This window comes from Lipophrys pholis, assembly GCF_963383615.2.
Source record: "Lipophrys pholis genome assembly, chromosome: 11".
Taxonomy (NCBI): Eukaryota; Metazoa; Chordata; class Actinopteri; order Blenniiformes; family Blenniidae; genus Lipophrys; species Lipophrys pholis.
Window position 1 is genome coordinate 5,719,015 of NC_137631.1, and position 22,910 is coordinate 5,741,924.

General features: G+C 41.0%; 1 protein-coding gene across 1 annotated transcript; it reads right to left on the minus strand.

The window, feature by feature from the left end:
• Positions 1 to 628: 628 nt before the first annotated feature.
• rassf9 (Ras association domain family member 9) lies at positions 629 to 21,095 on the minus strand. The gene is made up of 2 exons (XM_080474577.1): positions 20,918 to 21,095; positions 629 to 4,409 (listed from the first exon to the last, which is right to left on the minus strand). Exons 1-2 carry the CDS (start codon positions 20,962 to 20,964, stop codon positions 3,146 to 3,148), a joined length of 1,311 nt encoding a protein of 436 aa, XP_080330703.1. The 5' UTR covers positions 20,965 to 21,095; the 3' UTR covers positions 629 to 3,145.
• Positions 21,096 to 22,910: the final 1,815 nt, after the last annotated feature.

Below are 22,910 nucleotides of genomic sequence, written 5' to 3' on the forward strand. Positions count from 1 at the left end.
AGTCTGATTTGCATTCCTATTTCAATTCCACCAAGTGCCCCTCTCCTCCCCTTCTTCATCTCTCTCCACCATCCACTCGCATCGCTGAGACGGAACGTACTAGAAATACCATCATAACCCCCCCTCACCCTCTCCATCAACAGGTGCCGGGCGCCAGTGTGAGATTGCTGGCATTGTAAGCTCTCTGGCCTTTCATGCTCAGCTACTTAGTTGCTTGAAGCAGTGGAAAGGAGGGAAGGGAGGAGAGGGGGAGGGAGCGGGGGAGCAGGAGGGCTCAGGCAATTAGTGTGTGAAATGGATATCCTCTGCTTCTCCAGCAGCCGGCCCCGCGCTGCTCCGGGTAACACAGTGTTATTCTGTCAGCGGTGCCTTGACATGAGGAGAGTGCTCGCCGTTGTTGGTGCTTCCCTGGCAACCATCTTGTCTGATGACATGGTGACAGGAGGAGCAGGAGGGGGATCTTTTAGGTGTCATTTCTCGCCAGTGACTCAGCGCTCCGAAGAATCAAAACCAGCGGTGTTTCGTTTCCTGTTTGGCATTTTTGAGCATTAACTTTTCTGCAAAACAGAATTAATGCATCAATTAGGAAACAAACTCGAAGCAGTGAATATTTGAGAGATTTTTTTTTACAATATTAGTCTTTATTATGACAACTGAACTGTACACTTTCATTTAATAATCTTTCAGAAGTTTAGCACACATAGTTTCAAAATTCATGATTTGTTCTGCTGGAAAAACTATAGAATGTCATGTTTAAAGTACAACATTGTGATAAATAAATATTTGTAATTGCTTTAACAAACTGCCTTTAAAAGCTGTGTCTGTGTAACAAGGGATATTTATAGGGATGCACCGATACTGATACTAGTATTGGGTCCGATACAGCATGGGGGTACCCGTGAAAGATTACCGATACAACCCGGTGAACGTTACGTGAAGTGCCAGCAGGTACGCAAGAGAGCACGAGCGATGTTTGGAGGGTCTTTTATATTTATGACAATGACAAGAATAAGGCAGACTGTGATTAACGGTCGGCCAAAATATCAAAAAGAGTTGAAATCTAGTTCATACAACATCAACAACTTAATCACAAAAGACATCGGGACCAGCAGAGTTAGCCCGATGTCGCGCTTTAGTTTAAGTGCTACTCCGAGCCATGCTACATGCTACATGCTAAACAGTTTTGGGACTCACACACCGGTGATGCTACATACTAAACATGATTAAAGTACGACAGATACACTCATTAACAGGGAGCTGAAGCGTGTCACGGCACACAGCTCTCTCGGTCCTTCGATCTGCTGTCTACAGTACGCCTAGCGCAGTATGTAGATAGACGCCACGCATTGCCCTGTGCGTACGGTAGACAGGAAGGCTGGTGGAGGTGTGCACAGCGTCGACGCAAAGGCTGTTGGAGGTGGTTCACGGCAACGCAAAGCATTTGCATATCATTAGAGAATAAAGCATGAATTAAGCTTTATGGCTTTTAACAACTACTTGTATCGGTACTTGGTATCGTAAGTAGCTAAAGGTTAGTACTCGTACTCGTCCTTTGAAAAAGTGGTATCGGTGCCTCCCTAACTATTTACAATACTTACAGCAGCAAATGCACATACAGCAAAGTCAACAGATCTGTTTCAAATGAAATTTTAACAAATCCCACACCCAAACCAACACTTTATAACAAGGATCATTAATAAAAAGTGGATCGTTAAATAAACTGTAGCTATTTACTGCTGAACATTTAAAAAACATGAATAATACCCACTGTTTTAGAGACCATAAGGATGATTGATTTGTAGGGTATATCTAATAATGGCTTTAAATGGGCACAGTTCATTATCATAGAAATTAGCAATCAGGCAGTTTGTTTTAATATAAAACATTGTGAAGAGATTTAAGTGCGTACAAAGAAAAGCAGCTTCAAATAGAATGTTACAAAAGGCAGAAACATCACAGGACATTGTAACCAACTGTGCCTGGAATGGCTTGGAAGACAATTTTGAAATTTATATTCAATTCATTTAACGGAGTGCAAAGAAAAATCCTCCTGTCTAATAGCAACAGGTTTAGTTTCCAATCATGTGCCAAACGTGTTGACTTTTTACAAGGAAAGCACTCTGTGTGCATCATGTGTTGTTTGTACACTAAAGCCTAAACAATTGGTGATCATGAGACTCATAATCAAGTGACATGGTACAGTAGGACCTATCATTCTGGCCTCACAGTGAGAATATTCATGATTCAAACCTGAACAGAGAGTTGAGTCTTTCTTACTGTTTTCACTGTGAATGTGCAGGTTTTTTTTTTCTTCTGGTTACTCGGCATTCCTCCCACTGTCCAAAATATGTGCCTGAAGTTAATTGTTGACTAAAATTAGTCGAAGGTGTGAATGTGACTGAGCTGATCTGGTGATTTGCACAGAATGTACTCACCCCTGACTTAAAGTTGAACAAGCTGCATGCTATACGGCTGGATGGACGCAAGTGGTGTGTATCTGTCACTTCAGTGAAGGTGTTAAAGTACAAAACAAGGAGAGGGAACTAAAAAGTGCCAAACTAAGAGCGATGGGGACTGAAAAAGACTCTGCATTCACCCCATTGTGAACATGTGCGAACAAATTTGACGACTTTGACAACTCTTACGACTACAAAAAGTTAATCCTCGTTAGAAAAACACCATATTTTAGGAGTTGGGATGCAAGCTAAACATAAAACATCCCATTTTTACCAACCACTTCGGCCATTGTTGAAGTGCTATTTTTCTGAAGAGTATGTCAAATGTGAGCATGGGTGGGCGTAAGATGTCCTGGGATTACATATGTTTACTCGGAGGAAGTGGAGACCCATTGTACATTTGTATCTACAGTCTATGGGAAAAACAACTGCAATGAAAAAGCAGAGAAACCTGAGAAAAAAAAAACAATCAAACTATTAATTGAAGGTGAATTCATCAGTGGTGTTTGGATTGAAATAACTTAGCGGCACATGTAGCACATTGACTGAAGTGACCAATGACGATATTGTAAATACTGAAAAAGCACTTCTGTGCCTCTTTTACGTCAGACTTAAGCCTAAAATATGAAGAAGACACTTGAGAGGCCTACAGAACAAACTGCTGTCTACCGGAGAATCGACTGGGCTCCTCAAACGTCTGTGTCCAGAGGGGGAGGGAATTCGAGACACGGTGACAGTGAGTCCTGACTGTGTGTGGAGCTGATCCCAGTGTCTGAGTCTGTGTCTGTGACGTCCAGAGGGGACAGGCTGTGCTTCAGTTTCACCGCCGGGGAAACACTGCATTGATTGTCACTTTTTAGGGGGACAGGTACGACCTTCTCCTCTGCACTGTCCGTGATCTGCAGCGAGCTCAGCTGAGCAGCCAGCTGCCAGCACTCCTGGTCTTTGGAAACCAGCGTGCTGTCAAAGTACTTCAGCTGGTTGTCTATTTCTGTAGCTTGGTTGTGTAGGGACACACCGGCAAAAAGACTGTGTTTCAATTCGTCACGTAGCCTCTCAAGTTCGGCGACGCAGGATGACTCGTCATCGTCGGAGGTGGTCCAGGGTGCGGCCGCAGCTCCATTAGGCTCGCCGCCGTCGTCTTCGCCCAGAGAGAGGTCGGCCCTCCTCAGCTCAGCATCGATGTCTTGGGAGAGATGAAGGATGAGCGCCTGGTGCCTCTGGACCTGAATCTCCAGTTGTTCCACCCCATCACTGGTGTACAAGTACTCCTCAAGCTGCTCCTCGGTGTTCCCCTCGGCCTCTGAACCACATGCCTGAGCCAGAAAACTCTCACGCTCTGCTTTGCTCTGCAGCTGCATCTCAAAACGTTCGATCTCCAAATCCAGGTCTCTCATGTGTTGGATCTGCTCCCGGATTGCATGGTCCTGGTTGAGGATAAGCTGCACCATGCGGTCGATCTCATCAGAGCCGGGTGGGCTCTTGCTCTCCTTGTGAAGTTTCTCGAGCTTCCTGAAGGCTTTTTTAACCATCCGCTTCTGCTTCTCCACCGGCAGCGACTGAGCATACTGACCTCGACCGTTCTCCCATCGCTTCGGCCTCGCCCCTTTGGCCTTCCCGGCCTTCTTTGTGGGCTGTGGCACAAAATCGCTTGTCTTGACCAGAATGAATTGGATGAAGGGTCGCTGGTCACCCCATGCATACCAGAGTCTCAGAATTCTGGTGAGAGGTGGCAGCGCCCTTTCAAAACCCTTCCAGCGCTCAACCAGACAGAAGTCTTTGGGTTCTCCATGCAGGAGCCGCTTGCTTTCTGGGACCGACTTGTGATCCTCCAGTAACGCCTGAATCATATCTGCACACGTGGTGTGTTTCGTTACTCCACAGACAACCTTCTCTTCTTTGCAGACAGTAATTTGAATCTCCTTTCCAACCACAGGCTCTGCATCCTTTGTCCTGCAAGCAAGAAACAAAAAACATGTTAAAATTGTGGTTATGACAAAACTCTTAACATGTTTACATCGAACTCAGCATTAAGAAATATAAAAAAAAAAAAAAAAAACAGTCATCAGCCATTGGTGTGTAGGGTTTACAATCTACAAACATTTTTAATATTGGGGAAAGATTGAATCTCTACTAGATAGCAGTCTCTGAAAAATAGTAAACATGTGTGCAGGACATCACACAAAATATTCTGAATATATTGCATCATGCATTGAAATACTGTGCAACCAACCAACCCAAAAATGCAACACATTGTTACAACACATATAGAATAAGGAACAACTTTGTTCAAACAACAAATCAAACCAATTGGAGCTTTGTGTCCATTTCATGAAAACTGAAGAGTGAAGACAATATATTGTAATAATTCATTGCTCCTCTCGTGTCACTGTAGGCTTGAGGTTTGTCATTAGTTTGTCTCATTTGAAGAATTCAATAAATGTTCTTGTTGTTCTTTAAATTGTCACTGAGTTTTAATGTCACATCTTAATCAACTTGATATTTCATCCATATGAACCCAGCCTTTACCTTTACTCCAGTAGTCTGACAGCAGTACCCAGAGTGTATTACTGCCTTCATGTGATCCTTCAGTGGTCTTTGTTTTTTTTTTTTTTTCAAGTTGTGAAGTCAGTCTTTTGACTTTGGTGTGTTACTGTATTTGTAACTTGAAATGTGAAATCAATATGGGTACACAACAAATGCCAGTAGGTCTGCCCAAAGAATTCCAGTTGTATTAGTTACTAGTACCTTTCATAAATGACCCACAGATACGTATGATTACTCAAATGTTTATAGTCATTGACCATTAGTCAGAATATATGAAGCTAGCAGCTGATCAACTTACATAACACGTTTTGCAGACGATCTGCATTGTTTTCCAACTTCATTGTTCAAGTGAATGATCTCATTTTTCTCATAAATCCAACACCACACAAACACACAGATAGGCTCGGCTGTTATTTCACCGACAAATGAGCTGGTGGCATGAGTCACGAACCCAGAGGCAAAAAAGCAAAAAGCCTCACATTTTCAAAGTCAAATGATTTGTTCGACGTTGTAGCAGTTCCAGTTTCAAAAGCCCGAGTTCAAACATCTGACGTCTGAAGTCCTTCCAATGCTCTTGGTCGTAAGTTTGCACGGACTGGATCCCACTTTGATGGTTCCCCATTAGCTCAATGAGCAGAAAACTACATTGGCTCATTTCGTGCTCCACGGCTTGATTCTATTAGACTGTTACTCATCGTCTTACTCATCAGAGATGATCACTTAATGGTTTGGTTCTGTGCTATTTAACCCCAAGGCCCTCATTACCTTTTCGTCTGGACCGTAAAACTTGCTCAAAACTTGACCCCTGATGGGCCGACGTTATCCATTTTTTACATGGCTAATGGACCACCGGTAATATCCAGGACCTAATATCCAGTCATTAAATGGCAGGCACCGGCAATGCAGAAAGCTACAAATAATCAGATCAAAAGATAATATTGCCAGACGTTTCAATTTGATTTCAAGATTTAGAATGATAGGTTGTAGTGTGGTTTCTTTTTTTTTTCCCCCGCCAAAGATAATATTTTGCAAATTCATGCGATTTGTTTGATGTTTGAACTGGAGCAGATTGCAAACTTTCTGTTTCAGGGTTTCACTCACATTTAACCCTTTATTAGGAAAGAACCTGTATTTGGAAGCTTCCACGTTGTCAATCTTAAATTGATGACGGTCACAAAATACATAATAAAATAGATGTGCTAAACATCAAGACATCAGTCAGTGCCCCTGATGGATGCTATATACATAAAACAGGAGCAAGTAACAATGTGTTTATTTTTGAAGGTTTCCACAAAAATTTGGTACTCTTTTTTTAACTGTGTTTTTTACTGTACTGACCTTTCACTGCAGGTAAGTAGTACTGAATAGAATTGTAGAAGACATCAAGATTTCACTTCCTAATAAAAAGGTGTTAAAGTGTATACGAATAAAGAATTTTGGCCAGTATTGCACTCCTCAAAAGGCTTTGGTTATAAAGAATAGAAAATAAGTCTTTTACTGTCTTTGGAACATAATCCCATAAGGTTGAGGTTTCCAAGAATATTTGATGTGTAATACTATTTTAATTGCAGACAGTTCAGTAGTCACTGAAACCAGAGCATTATCCCTTTAATATTGTCCCCCCAATACTGAAGTGTTTTTGTGGGTTGAAGGAATTTTGGTCTGTGTCTTTTCAAGCCGACGGGAAATATTCTATTAATCCATTCACAGTAGTAGAGCTGAGAAATGCACATGTAATCCTGGATAATGTCAAGCTCTGCTGAGGGAGGTGAAGATGAGACCACTTGTGCGTGAAGCTGTATCGCCGCTTCGTAAGCATTCCACTTTAAAAACTGTGTTTACAGGAAAGCAAAACAAACTTTGAGATGAAAAATCAGATATTCCCCTTGTTAAATCCTGCTATCGAATGTCTGATGTTCCCTGTGCGATGCAGCCAGGGTTTCACATTGGCTATCTGTTGAGAAAATCTCGCCTGGATGCAGCTTTTGATCACTGATCATCTCCGAGGGAAGGGAAATTCAGTCCACCTCTCAAAAAGATGATACAGACCCAACCCCCAATCCCCGGCCCCGTTTTGGCCCCACGCTGACACCAGCAAAAAAGACATTACAAATTATCCAAAGAGGAGAACTTATGATGTGCATGACCTCACGGTGTTTGCAGATTTTACTGAGCGACACCGCCAATGTTTTAGTTCCAGCACACCATGAAAACACACAAACTGCGGCATTGTGTAAACCGCTGGTGAATAACGTCTCTGGAATGCGACGCACACAATACGAGAGGGGCTGGTTAATGGTTATTGAGACCCTTGGAAAAAAAGCGGGGCAGAGCAAATACCTGAGCTATGCAGGGGCCAAACAAATCCAGCACTGCCTCAGGCATTCACAAATGATGACCAAGACGACTTTGACCTTAGCGTTCCCAACAAGAACCTTTTTTCTACCGTTTTGGGAAAGGGAACCATGCACTCACACGCCCTCAAAGTCACACTGCTGAACGGAAACACAATCCAACACATCAGCTGTGCAACACTTTGTGTGCTGGCATTGCTTCAAATGGGCAATATTTCCCCAAAGCAGAATAAAGAAACCATTAACGGGTAAATTCTGACCTGATGGTTTCCTGTGGTGTAAATGGACTTTACTGACGTCGCACATTTGTCCTGCTTCGGCAGTTTGAATTAACCTTACAGGATGAAGTCACGTTCATATATTCACACATACATGGCGACGGGTGCTACAGTATGACAGGTGTTTGGACGCAAGGTTCAGCGTCTTCATGAGCACAAGAAGTGAACCCCTAAACAAAGTCCCTGTTTACACAACGTTTGAAGAGAAAATGTATTGTTTTGGCATTTCCGTTTCAGAAAGGTTTCGCTTTTCCACAGAAGCATTTTGAAAATGATGGAGTTAGCGACCACGACCACGGGGCCACAAGTTGGTACTGTTGTTTGTCTTTGTAATGAAATCACACACACATGCAGGCAGAGAACAATACGATATAAATATTAACAATGGCAGCACACAGACGTTCATATGGGCAGACGATGAAGTTGGATTGAATGAACTGGGAGTCATGACACTCTGGAGGACGCTATTGTTACTGTACATATATGAGTCACTAACGTCCATTGATTTGTCTTGTTAATCTGAAGCTGCTTTATAGTGACTAATCATGACTTGTGATGACTAAAATCAACTGAAGAGCTGTGATTCAACCAACAACAATAATTCATTAACTTGTTATATGACTTACAGTATAATAATAATGGCTTGGATTTATATAGCGCTTTTTTCACGCTGACTCAAAGCGCATACAGAGACCACACCAGTCCCACCAGTGATGCTAAGGTACATTGTCGCCACAGCTGCCCTGGGGCATGCTGACAGAGGCGTTGGTTGCCATTTTGCGCCAACGGCCCCTCAGACCACCACCAACATTCATACGAGGCAATGTGGGTAAAGTGCCTTGCCCAAGGACACAACGACAATGACTTTTTGATAGAGTGGGATTCGAACCGTCAACCCTCCGGTTATTGGACGACCGACCCTACCACTGATCGTATATAGTGGCCCAACATGGACACAAAAAAACAACAACAAACTAACAATGTCATTAATGGTGGAAATTAATAACATCTACTGTGTGATCATCGCAATGCTCTGCAACATTATCGCATGTTTACCTAACATCTTTCAACCCACCCTGACTACACTCATATTCTGGGCCCACATCATGTAAAGGTCCATATCGTCATCATCGTGAAAAAAAACCTAAAAAAACTGACACCACTGAAATGGAAACTATCTGGTACACCCCTGTTTGACACCACATTTAAAACCTGCTTTCACGATGGTGACTAAGCACCTGTAAACTCTTTCCAGCACTCAGAAGTTATGATGGGGGAGCAGGAGAACAAATGGCTTCATTGTCGGCCTTGTAATCCTGTGATCTGCTATGCCGCGCTGCGACGCATCGCTGGAAAGATAGCTGAAAGAGTAGAATAGTGTCGACTGTTGAGAGAAGTGCAGAAGGAAATGGAAACTCTGGATTATTACACCATCTCTTGTTACCCCGCTATTGAAAGACGTCCTCCGCACGGAAAAACGTTGGAAACGCAGGTGAACAAACACACTGCACAGACATGTGGGTATTTCGGAGAGGGTGACCCAAGCCATCAGCTGTGCAGGAAGAGGGCACAGCCAGGCGGGGAAACACCTGTATTTGTCCCGAGACACAATCGCCATCGCTCAGGCCACATCCTGCCTGCATAACTTCACAGACAGAGGGAGGAAGAGGGAACAAATGGATGCACCCGTGGTCTGTTTTCAGCTCCATGCGCATGTGAGGAAAGTGTTAACAAATGTATGTTTCTGGTATTTCCTCTTTGGACAGCAAACACTGATCTGGAGACTAAATTTGGAGCAAGAACTAAATATTGGGTTCATTTGGGATCATGACTCATGATAAAAAATAGCATCATTTGAAGGAGAGTTCCACTATCCTGAAGGAGTTGAAACCATTTGCTGGTTGTTGATAGGTGACAGATGGAGTCTTACTTCTAGAGATTTTAAGGTTTAGACCAGAACTTAAACACATTATTATTTATTCACTGTTGTTGTCAATGACTGAGAATACTGAGCCACTTTATGAGCTTTCACAACAATATATCTGACTCAAACCGGATGGAAACCAGCATTTCTGATGTTTAATAATGTAGTATGGCCATGGGAAACAGCCTGATGTACTCAAGGCATTAACGGTTAAATAAAAATCATTAACTGAAAGTTAAAAGAATGTAGTAAATGGAGAAAAAATAATGATTTAGAGTCAAAATGTTGCAAATCAAGTTGAAAAAGCTTGAATGAAGAATGTTGAAATTGGTGAAGTTAACATAGATTACAAATGAATGGTAAAAAAAAAAATTGTTGGAAAAAAGAGCAAATAAATATCATAAAAATAATCAATAGTCGCAAAATGTTAAGAACAAAGTGAAAATATCAGTTATTCCTAGACCCCTAACTTATTAAAGATATTTTAACAAAATAGTTTAACAAAATACATTTTAATTTAAGATTTTAACAATAGGAGAAAAAAATCTGATCACACAATATTTAGCTATTATGACAAATTGTATGTGTTTGTTTTTTTTAATTTTAAGATACATTTGTAAAGAAAAAGCTTGAGAGAGTTCAGTATATGTGTAATTAATGAAAAATAAAATATAAACGTTTTACAGTTTGAGTTGATCTGAATTTTTTTCCAAAGTATTCAGATTTTTGAGATGAAGCTGTATATTTGTTTTGATAATAATTGTTATGAGGAGAGTCACAAGATTGGAAATACAATACAATACAGCTAAGTCAAAGGATCATGAATAGAATAGAATAGAGAATGGATTAAGAACATTAACATTAAGAATGGTCAGATGAGTCAAGATAGAGGCATTAAACACAATGTCTTGGTTCAATTTTCAAAAATGACGTTGAAAAATAACATTCATGAAAGTTTCCATCCTTATATCTTCTATTCCGAGGGTGTCAAACTGTCTAGAGGCCCGATTTCATATTGAGTGGGCCAGACCGGTATAATAGTGCCATACTAATCTTTAAATTTAAACTTTACAGATTTTCTTTGTTGTGGTGCAGAATATATGTGATGAATTACTACAGTTTCATCAGAAATGTAATGTTAATGAAACGTGGTGCAAAACAGAATGAAAAGTCCAAAAAACTTCACCGGAAGGTTTTCCACTATGTTTTTTTTATAAACTCCCCCCGACAGCACGGATTTGAGGCTAATGGTAGTTTGCGATCTTTCATGGCAGCATCACCGACATCACAGCTCGGGTCTCAGTGTTTGTTCAATGTTTTCTTTCAAGTTTTAAAGATTTTCTTGGTGGTTTGGCCAGATTGAAGCCTCTTTTAGCCACTTTTGGCCCACGTGCCTTATGTTTGACAGCCCTGTTCTAAAACTACTTGAGCCAACCCACAGTGTGTCATGCCACTGAGCTTATTCCAGTTGATCAAACTACTTCAACCACTCATGTACAATCTTGCATACAATTAAAACCATTGATTAAACAAACTCACAGTATAATCAACCGCTGCGACCCATCTATTTACCATTACTCACATCATTAGTGCCTTCAGCATCCTTATGCTTTCAATCTAAAGCATGGAGACTTTATAAGATGTAAAAATTCTTTAAACTTCATTCTACATTTCACTTTACCTCCAGATACATATAGTCTAATCAATCACAATAACAGGTAATAAACAGGGATGCACCGATACTAAACTCCTCGATACAATCCGGCGAGTACTACGCAATGCCGCCTGCAGGTACGCAAGCGAGCGTGAGCACATTAATGACAACGACAAACGTAAGTAAACTATGTTCCGCCAAAATATCAAGAGGAGATAAAAGATGCTTCGTACAACACCAGCAACTTAATCACCAGACATTGGCGGAGCAGTTAGCCCGACTCCTCTGCTCCTTCCTCAACCACCGCAAGAACAAGTTCCAGTGTGGGTTCGGCGTCACCATCGGTTAGACTCCTCGCCGCCGCGCCCCGTTCTCCATCGGCGCCATCGAACAAAAGGCAGAAGAACACTGTCGCTCAGGAATGTCCAGATTCACCATTGAGTCCGGTGCCTGTACCTCCACTTCTGACTGTAACGTGTCAGTGTGCACAAGCTGTTGTCTTTCATTGTTTGGCCGTGCTCTGTGCTACATGCTACATGCTAAAGAGTTTCAGGGCTCACACACCAGCGATGCTATATGCTACACATGATTAGAATACGACTAACACTCATTACCAGCGAGCTCGGTTCCTCGGTCTACTGTCTACAGTACTCATAGTGCAGTACTCTATGAGTACTGTAGACTGTAAAGCTGTTGGAAGTGTTTTGCAGCAACGCATAACCTTTGCGTATCGTTTGCGTATGGAGTATGAATTAGGAAAAAATACTCCTATTGGTACTCTGTACCAGCAAGTAGCTTAAATATTAGTAGTCATACTTGTTCTGGTCCTTTAAAAAAGTGGTATCGGTGCATTCCTCCTAATAAAAAGTAGTACTACCTTTTACACTCCCAAAGCTCGGAGGCTCCATGCCAGGATGTAGAAGAAGGCTGCATGCGCTATCAGGCTGATTGTATCTGAGCTAATACCTTCATATGGGCTGTCACTTTGGGTGCCATTTGATACTCATAGCGTGGGATTAAGCCGCGGGTCCAGACGCAACAAATGTGGTTGCACTAGCGGGTCACAACTTTGGGCGGTAAGTGCTAAAGCTAAAATCGACATCGTAATGAAATAAAACCTTAAGTTCCAGAGGAATGAGGATATTTGATGATGTATACATATGAAAAGTCTGCGACGTGAAGCTCTGGTCACCTTGACGACAGATGCAGGTGAAAGAGGGCGACAGTGGACGACCGACACTGCACACTTGGGTGAACCCAAGAAACCCGAGCAGAGCCGCAATGACCTCAGGTTGAACTCGGAAGCTGAGACACCGACTCACACAACATCTAAACGAGAGGAATTCTGGAGCAAGTTTGTGCCTGGGAGGTTTCAGCTCAGCCGTGGTGGCATGGCTCCCTTTACTTGAAATACTCATAATGACAACCTTGTAGACGCAAACAATTCCTTCTGGTCTCATAAATTTTAACGCTACAAGTTACCACAGAGGAGGGCGGGCTGGCGGCATGAACAAGTCATGGCGGAGGTAGGGTTCTCCATCGTCTCAACACGTTTTCTTTGATCGATAGGGATGAGATCAAACAATTCCAACGGGGACAAAGCTTTTAATAACATATGGGCATACATATCCCGTAGCCACGTCTGTCAACAGGCTCTGAGTTTCTCGCTGAGGAATGAACATTTTGATTATTTTGGGATTAGTCCAGTGAAGGTGATAAACATACAGGTCATGAGTCCAAAACAAACTGCGATAAAATATATATGAAGTGGAACAGACGTATGTACTTTATTATTACATCTGCTTTAGGTATTACTACCAAAGTTTGCACCGTGGTGTTGTGGTTGGCATATATTAAAAAGTGAGTTGAAATCTGGGCCTTTCTGTGTGTGTGAGTTTGCATATTATCCATTTGCACGACATTGTTTCGACTGAAAATGCATCGTTTTTACATTTTTGGTTCCAAAAAGTTTCGCATTTATGTGACAATGTTTTGAAAACAATGTCCATTTACTGGCAGAAACTGTGAAAATGATGTAGCTATCATGTTGGGCCACTGGTGGGTGCTGTTGTTTTGTTTTCATAATGAAACCACATACATGCATGCAGAGAACAATACGCCATAAATTTTTGTTAAAAATGATGCTTTTAAACACATTATCATGTGTAAATGGCACATAGGGGTGTGTTACACTGACTCTATGGCTCCTGTTGTTTTTGAAACTGTAGTTAAACTCCTTTCAAAACTTTAAATTTTTACTTTTGAAAATGTGTTTCATTCTCCATCATTTTATAAAAATAAAAAACAATTGTGTGGGGGGGGGGGGGGCACTTAGTTTTCATGCACCGTTCATTTATGCGCTGCAAATTATGGTGATTAAATTATGACAGAACTACGATTAAAAAACCCATTAGAGCCCTGATCACTTCACACGCAGGGAAGATTTCAAAAGCACATCATATTCTAATTACAAGACAGGACAACATGATCGCATATCAAATGTCCCCCTGATATTATACAGCCCTGTTTTATCATCTATAAGCACAACTGACAACATTAGCAGTCACGCATTGAACAGAAGCGTCAAAAAATCATGTATTGCCACAGCGGTGCAGCTCTTCATTATTTGAAACTTCTTCGATAAATTCAATTCAACTTTACTGATATAGCACTACATACAACACAGTTATTTTTAGCTGCTCTTAACAGAGAGAAACCCAAAAACAAATAAAGAGGTGAAAGAAGGATTTTTGATAGATCATTTTACCCTGCATCAGCACTTACGTTGTTGCTTTACTGTAATATTGCCAGCAAAAGAAGCTGATTGTAGATTTATCACCAGCCCACAACACCCACATCCGGGGGTTCTTGATCTGTCTTACTTTGGCCAAACTGTTCAGTTCACAGCCTGAAATGTGTCTGGAAATTGGTGAGGTGGCTCAAACATGGTGGAAGGCCTTGGCTGGTTTAGTTAGTGGGAGCCCAACGCACGTGTTTTGCCACTAATCACAGTCAGTCAGAATGGTCTTCCACTGCGCTCGAAATAGAGATGAGATGAGAGCATTAGGATGACGGGAAAAGTCAAACAGCTCCGCAGGAGCATCGAGATGTCAACTGCAGACCTTTTGTCCACGATCACAAATGTCATTGTTGATGTGGCACCAGAGGAAGACGAGGAGATCTTCATCCTCTGGATGGATATCTTTATCAAAGTTCATGGTGAGTAATCCAGTCACTCTTAAGACATTTGGAACCTGATCGATGACGTGACATTTCCGTCAAAAGAGAGGCAAGCTGCTAACACAACTTAAACTGTACCTACTGACAGTCTCTGGAAACCTGCTGAAACTACTTTCTATTGGAAACAAAAACATTTTTACACCTTTTCATGTATTTATCTGTCTTCTATTCCCATGTTCGCCAAATTAAGATGGCTGGAGTTGAAGCAAACATTTTATAAACGCTAGGGTTCATCCTGGACAGGTTGCCAGTCCGTCACATGTCGGGAGGCCAGTTTTACTTAATCGGGTAAGCCAGGTCTTCAATCTGACACGACACACCACATTACAGACTCCTGACCTTTACAGTGCTGTTCCTATAGTAAATGTTAATACCAGACTATCTAATAAGTAAAATGAAGAAGCTCACTTTGCCCTTTCCAGAACCGATCCAATCAGCAGTTTTCAGCCAGGCCATCACTGAACTCCAATTTATCCAATTAAGTGTAAAAACTTTGACCTGCTGCATCAACTCAGACATTTTAAAGCTAAAATCCCCTCAAAATCTAAAATCCCCCCCCCCCCCCCCCATGAAGCCCAGAGACGTGGAAGAAATACTCCCCCGTCCTGGAGAAGAGACACTTCCTCTCTTATCTCCAAGAGGATGAGGGATCGTCGAGGAAATAACAACACTTCAGTATCTGGATATGTTGATCTCTGATAGGCATCTGTGAGCAGAGACACAACACGCCCCTTCCCCTCTCTTCCCTTCCTCTATCAAATCACCCACCCCTATTACCCCCCCCCCCCCTCCCCCCACCCCTCCTTCCCCCTGTCCTCAACAGGCCTGTGAATCACCACATAAACTCAACAAAAACAAATGGCTTCTCTTGTCTCTCTCGACACAAATAGTGTGTTTTTCATTGTCCGCCGGGGCCCGCTAATTTGTATTAAGAAAGCAATTTCGGCAGGTAATTAGCCATGCGCACCGTGCTGAAATGGTGCAATTACAGCTAAGTGCAAGAGGTCACTACGCTCGTGTCACTGGCTCGCAAGCATTTAATTTCGAACTCTGTGTGGCCTCCATGTTGTGCTTCTGGACAGTTTCACACAAAGGACTCCCTGGTGGTCGGGAATATCGAGTCAAATACTGTACGCCGTAATAAGGACTGCGCTAAACTTTTACCCGTGAAAGTTTGGATGTTTGGCTTGCAGCTTCGCTTCTCGTCATTCCTTTGGCGAACGTCCAACCCGATGTTTCTCCGCGAGTAGGAGCCAGTCCCCTTTCAAATCGAGCACTTGACATATCTGCAGATCTAAACACTTGAGATAATTATAGGTGCCGCGATGGTAATTACTACGCAAGACAGAAAAAGTGAGCCGACCACTGGGGGGGGGGGGGGGGGGACCTCAGTCAGACTGTTTGAACTTATCAAAGACAATCAATCTCAGCGCCGTGTGATGTGAAAATACATCCATTCTGCTTCTGGAGACGCTGTCAAAGACGATTCCTTTACTGTAATTTTCTATAAAAGCTTTAGTTTATATCTGAACTTAATCCGAACCCATTTTTTCCTTACTGGCTGGTGAACAAGGGCTTTGATGAGGAGAATTAACAAAAAATAAAGCGTCTCCACATACACACAATCAATGCAATGTTTGATATCAAGTTAAATGAGTTATGACAACTTAATGAACGGTTAAACAGTTTTTCTGGATAACTCAATATCACTTAACATGAACACGTTTTATTTTTGTGAGAATCACACCGGTGTTTTATTAAACCAGAACAACACGTTTTTGTGTGTTAATATGAGACACTCACTCGAAAAATAATTCTAAATCTATTTAAGAAATCACATTTTTGACTTTGCGATGAAATGTACGTCTCCTCCGACAAGGAAAATCTACTCAACCGTGACATTCTCCTCATAATTCTTCTTGTCATAGTAGCCAACCCAACTTTCTCCTACAGATGAAGGACAGAAAATAAATTCTATGATATAATATGGATTATTATTATTATTATTATATATGGATTCAACTGCTGTTAGAATTACATTGACTGATATAATGTTTGACTTTTGGTGACTTAACTTATTATCATTCCCAGAAACATTAAAAACCTTTAACATGTGAACATCTGTTCAGGACTTTTACTGATCGAAGTCGTCTGCAGAAAACGTGATGAAATAAAAGTAAATTCAGATTCCAGATCAACTTTAGATGCTTTTATAATAAAGTTTAATTTGTCATACTTTGTCAAATACATTATTTTTGTATTTGGAGGAGAAAGACAAAGTACAGATGGATGGATGGATGATAAAAATATTATATTACTGCTGGCAGAATTAGATTCACTGATGTAATCGGTCAATTAGTCACTTAGCCACAATCGGTTGGCCATAATTAAACAACAACAACAACAACAACAACAACAACAACAACAACAACAACAACCACAACAACAACAACAACAACAACAACAACAGCAGCAGCAACAGCAACAGCAACAGCAACAACAACAACAACAACAACAATAAAACAGGAAAAACTAATATACTGTATAATGACATTTTCAGTTGCATCGTTTTAAAAGCTAAAGCATCAATTATTTAAAACATCCCATGCCGGTTAAAGAAGAAGAAGAAAAAAAAAAAAAAAATTCTTGGTTTATTGTCAAACTGAGTATTGTTTTTTTTATCAGCTTATTCTAGGTATTAGTGACCTGAGGCAGCACTGTCGGCCTGTTTGGATATTTTCTTGCAGGGAAAGCTGATTGCTAAAAATTAAAGTCAACTCAGCTTGACCTTTGATGTTCATTCTTAAGTTAAATATCTTAAGTTCAGCCAAGTTATGACCTTTGCGCCGAATAAACTCAACAGAAAAATAAAAGTCTCACAGTAACACACATCATGGGACTGGCTGGGGGTGTTCCAGCTGGATTTCCACTGTGTACTTCACTGATCCTGGAGTTATTCCTGCAAGGGATTGGATCATGACCTAGATACACTCGAAACAGCAACTCTGTTTACCAACTCCGCAGAACAAACATCTGCAGTCAACAAGCCATTCCTGCCACCAATAACAGAGGACCGCTTGTGGCCGGGAGAATTTAATTTCTCACCTTTTCTAAGCCGTGGTTGGATCCCAGCTGCTGCCAGAGGCACATCAAACGGCCCGGCTCGGCACTTTGGAAAATTGCTAAAGCTAATTATGCAAGTGTTGATGACAGGGTCTCTGTCCACCTGGAGCCTCAAATGAAACCTTAATAAAGATTAAATCTTTGCAGTAAACACAGAGCCGGAGGAGCTCAAAGCTTCTCTAAGCCGAGGTGTAAGAGCTCGTGTTGCACCGATACCACTTTTTTAAAGGACGAGTTCTACCCTTTAGATATTTGTCAATCTCAGTACCAATACGAGCAGTGGTGTTTCTATACGTAAATACTTACTGGGGGGAGACTTTATTTCAGGTCTAGTGACACCACTGAATGCCAAAGTAAAGTGGGTGCACAACTTTTTTGACAACCATATAGGCAGTGATCCTTTGAAAAGGTTGTGCACTGGAGATAGTTGATAAAACAAACAAACAAGGGAAAACAAAAAGGTAAAGCAGGTAAAGGAACCTGGGTTTGCTGTTTCACAGACGAAATTCCACCCTTAGACCACTGACAGAGTTACCCCACCATTAGATACTTAGAAATTCTTTAACATCGTGTCACTCAGTTTACCACCAGTTACTTCCAGTTTCTCTTATAAAGTAAGAGTTTCAAACTAGTACTCCAGTAAATAATCAACCTAATTAATTCAGATTGTTAACTGTTTGTTAGCTTTAGTTGCTAACAAGCTGGTGTTTGTGAGACTCGCTCCGGTTCTGTGAAGCTCCGCCTCAATCAGCACCAGCCAATCAGCTCTGAGCATCTAAATGACGTTGTTAGTGGGGCTTCAGGCTTCAAGCTCCACGAGGCATCAAAATCACGTGATCTGAATGAATGGAGCCACAGCCTGAGCATGTGCACTTACAGTTAACTGCATGCAATACACACTGCATGGTGAGAGAGGGGCGAGCTACACTAATGCACCATCGGTGTGGATCAGGAGGAAACAACCTGAAACCGCAAGAGGAGACCAATAACCAGGGAGTACAGTCCTCACACTGTAATTATGCTCCATAGGAGGAGGTTTTATTCATAGACAAGAAAGCATTTTAGATAATCTTAAAGAATTAATAACATACTTTGCATGCAGTCCTTTCTGATGACACCAGGTGGGGCTCCGCCAGACCCACCCTTAATGACCAGTCGCCCCTGGATATGAGTACTAATTAAATGCCATTAAGCCTAATTAATACTCCATACGTAAACAATACGCAAAGGTTATGGATTGTCAGGAACCACCTGCACACAGCTTCGGTAACGATGATAACGATGTCACACACATCTACAACAGCCTCCAGTACGCATAGCGCAGTGCGTAGCATCTATCTCCGCACTGCGCTATGCGTACTGTACACCGACAGACCGAGCTCATTGTGTGCCACCACACGTGCCAGATGATTCTTAATGAGTGCAAAAGCCATAATTTAATCCTCTTTAGCATGTAGCATTGCTGGTGTCTGAGCCCTGAAACTCTTTAGCATGTAGCATGTAGCATGGCTTGGATAAAAAGCCTCCTAGATCCACTGAGCAGCAGCATCGGTCTAACTCTTTACAGTCCAAATATCTCTGGTGATTAAGTTGCTCCTGATGCAGTGGCTATCTTTCTCCTCCTCTTGATATTTTGGCAGAACATAGTTCACAGTCTGTTTTACTTTTGTCATTCTCATTGAAGAATCTCCAAACCACCAACATCACTTGGGCTCTCTCGTCCACCTTCAGGCAACGTTGCCGTGCATGACGTTACCAAGCTTGTTGTATTGGGGATCCTTTCATGAGGGTGAGTACTCGTAAAGTATAAGGTATCGGTCCGATACTTTACTAATATCGGTATCGGTGGTATCGGATCGGTGGATCCCAAGGAAGTAGGTTTTGTTTACTAGTAACGTTGTCTCAAAATAATCACGATATTGAGGAAAAATTCAGGCTTTTACATCCACACTAATCCCTACAAATGTCCACACAAGCTTTAGTTTTTATATCTGTGACTGATTATCTAGAAAACCTGTCGAATTGATCGTGAAGCTGCAGCGTCTGATTCACACGTTGGGATTTTGAACGTAAAGGAAATATTAACTTATTTGTCGGGCCTGAATCAGTGTAAGGAGTTTAAAATAAATCATTAATACTGCTGCAAATCCAGATTGTTGTCCTTCTTGTAGAAATCTACGTCTGTATATTTGTTCCACGTTAAATCAAGTTCATACCAGAACGACGGTTCAAAAACCTGCAACACTCACACTGTATACAGACTAGAATACCAAATAAGTAAGAAAACTAACGGAATGCAGTTACCTGTTAACTTTGTCTTTATGAAACTACTGTACATAAAATAGATCTTTTGAATTTAACTAAAGCAGAACCTGTCACACATTGAAAGCGAAAATGTAAGTCCACAAAACCCGACTATGAGCCTCAAATCAAGTAGAAACATGTGAAAATGATGCATAACAGATCTGTACATTGAAAAATGATGTATCATGAATGTTTAATATTTAATTTATAGGTCTGACCAACCAGTCTGAGCGAAAATAAACGGATTATTCACAAACAAAGGTAAAAATTCCTTTGCATTGTGGGAGGAAAGGAAGAAACAGGAACATTTTTCATCACTTCCTGCCGGAGATTTGAACTACGTGCATGATTTCGTCTATATTATTAGAAAATATGTATATAGAATGTCATCTGTTTATCGAAGGAACAGAGCTCAAGGCCTGTTTGTTCACCCTCTGATTTACTTTCATAAAAAAGGAGAGGGTGTAATAAGTCTGTTGTAGTTTCAAAGAAACTTTAGAGTGCAGATTCTTTGGCTTGAACCTTAAAAATGCTGTCTCCTCTCACTTTCTAATGTTTGTTTTACAATGAATATGAAAGAAATATGCATCATATTTTGTTTAAGACATTATGAAAGACGTATTTTTTTTATTGTTTTAATAAGGCTAGGGTTAGGTTTTCCAGCATTAAGGTTTTTACACCATTAAGAGGTGCGAAAATGGAAAAACTGACGCATTTAAGTACAGAAATCCATTTCTTTAAAGTTTTCTCTTAACTTTCAAATCAGAAGCTCAAAGGAGGGAAAAAAAAAAAGATCAATGGATGTTTATATTGTGAACACATAGGAATTGAATAACAAGGCCACAACCCAATTGGACATAAAGAGCACAAATCGAGCATTCTTTAAACAACACCAACAAAAGGGATTGACGCATGTGGATAATCTGACGCGCACTGCATTGCGCGTAATTCCCTTCCCTCCTCCACAGATCAGCGCCGAGAGGAGCGTCACACACACACACACACATACTCAACAGGCTTCAAGTCGTCCAGTTTACCTGCTCTTCAGTCGAGCCTTCAGGAAGTTTCTTCCAAACGGAGCCATGATCACCAGAAACGGGAGGAAAAATCAAAGCGACGCAGCGCACGATCCGAGACGCGTGGCGCTCCAAGCGCATGGCACGACGTGGGACACTTTGAGAGGAGTCAGTGCTTGAGAAAAGTTAAAGGGTGTCCCGGCTGAGACTTCTGTCCGCCCCCATCCGATATATGGAGGGGAGGTGTTTCCCAGGAGCGCACAGACTTTCCTGGTGAAACTCTGCCCCCCTTCCACCTGCAGGATCCTCGCAGGGAGCTTCAGGCTGAATTAAAACGTTCAATTGTGGCCACAAATCGATATTTTGTGGCCACAATTGAAAATACACATTTTTTGACGATAAATTATTCATTTGTGGTCACGAAATGTAATATTTGAGCCAACCAAATAATAATGTTAGACCATTAAATACTCATTTGTGACCATGAAATATTAATTTCAGTCCACAAAATATCATCTTGTGGCCACAAAACATTAATGTGTGGTCACAAAATACTAATTTGGTCACAGACACGTTTCCAGTGAGCTGTGAGCATTTACCTGCACAAAAATAATGTCAAGAAAAAAAAAGAAATCCATCAGTGTAGTGTCTTCATTCACGTTACTTAACAGCACCGTTGTATGTGTTACATTTTAAAAGAAAACTTAAGTTATTGAAGTGAATCGTGTTTGTTTCATTTGAAATGCAACTAATAGAGTTTTGCATTTTCACTTGAAATCGTTGTAGTGTAAACAGGGCCTTAATTTTGTTCTATTTTGATGATCTTATGTATTTTCAAATACAGTTTATAAAAGAAATATATTTATAACTTGACCACGCGTACCACTAGATAGAGCTTTTGTACTGTGCCCCAGTTGAATCACTATATGTTTAAACTGCACCATATTTTCAATTCAATTTTGTATTTATTTTTAATGTTCTACTATTTGGGTCATTGCCATCATTAAGCCATGTCAGTGTTGATTCTCAAACTTTGGTACATATGTGAATTCCCGCATTATGTAATAATGGTGCAATACGTAATAATGTAATACATTTTCCAGTCATTATGAAATAACGCCGCATTTTGTAATAAAATTATTTCAACGCATTTAATGTTAATGAGATGAATCTGTTTGTTTTTACTGAAACATTTGATTGAGCTCCTCATGCTAACTGATTTTAACCTAATTGGCCAATTGAACAGTTTTTTATCATTGATTGATTTTGAACTCAAACTTATTGTATTGTTTTTCTTTCATTGCATTATGTGAAAACGACACCCTCTGCCGTCTACTCAAGACGGAGGCCGGCCGTTTCCAGAAAGTCTTGTTTTCTCCTGTCCCTAGGACTGGCGACTGGACTTCAAAATAAGATGAAAATTGTTCTCAGTAACTGAGAATGTCAGTGTGAAGTTTTTTCAACAATAAACTATAGAATATAAGATTTTTAAAAAAAAACCTTCACTTTAAGTTGAATTTTTTTTTTAAATGAATATCACAAAGTTCTGCAGAAGCGTTGATGATACTGCAAGAGCCTGAAACTGGTCGATCTGGAGCCACACTGGAGCCCCTCACACAGCTCAGGGAAGCTTTCACAAAGTTACAGAATATATAGATAAGTATTCATACTTGGGATCCACCGATACCACTTTTTTGAAACTTGAGTACTAACCTTTAGCTACTTGCTGTTATTGAGTACAGATACGAGTAGTTATTGAACCGTCCTCTTAATATCTAGGTAGAACATGTCAGCCGTGCTCTCTTCTCTACGTGCTGCTGATGAAGTCACAAAGTACTGGCCAGGTTGTATCGGACCCGATACTTGTATCGGTATCGGTGCATCCCTAATGTTTATCCTTTTACTTTCCATTTATTAATGCACAGTGCATGTTAGAGGAGCCTGACGATAATTCTGACGGATCCACTAATTAACCTGAGCCGAAGTTACATTAGTGGGAAGGAAGATGCTCTAT

What these genes read in the sequence shown, in the direction of transcription:
- rassf9 (XM_080474577.1), bottom strand. Translation starts at nt 20,964, where the DNA reads ATGGCTCCGTTTGGAAGAAACTTCCTGAAGGCTCGACTGAAGAGCAG. An exon ending in AAGGCTCGACTGAAGAGCAG is followed by an intron (nt 4,410 to 20,917) that starts GTAAACTGGACG and finishes TCTTGCTTGCAG; the next exon opens with GACAAAGGATGCAGAGCCTG.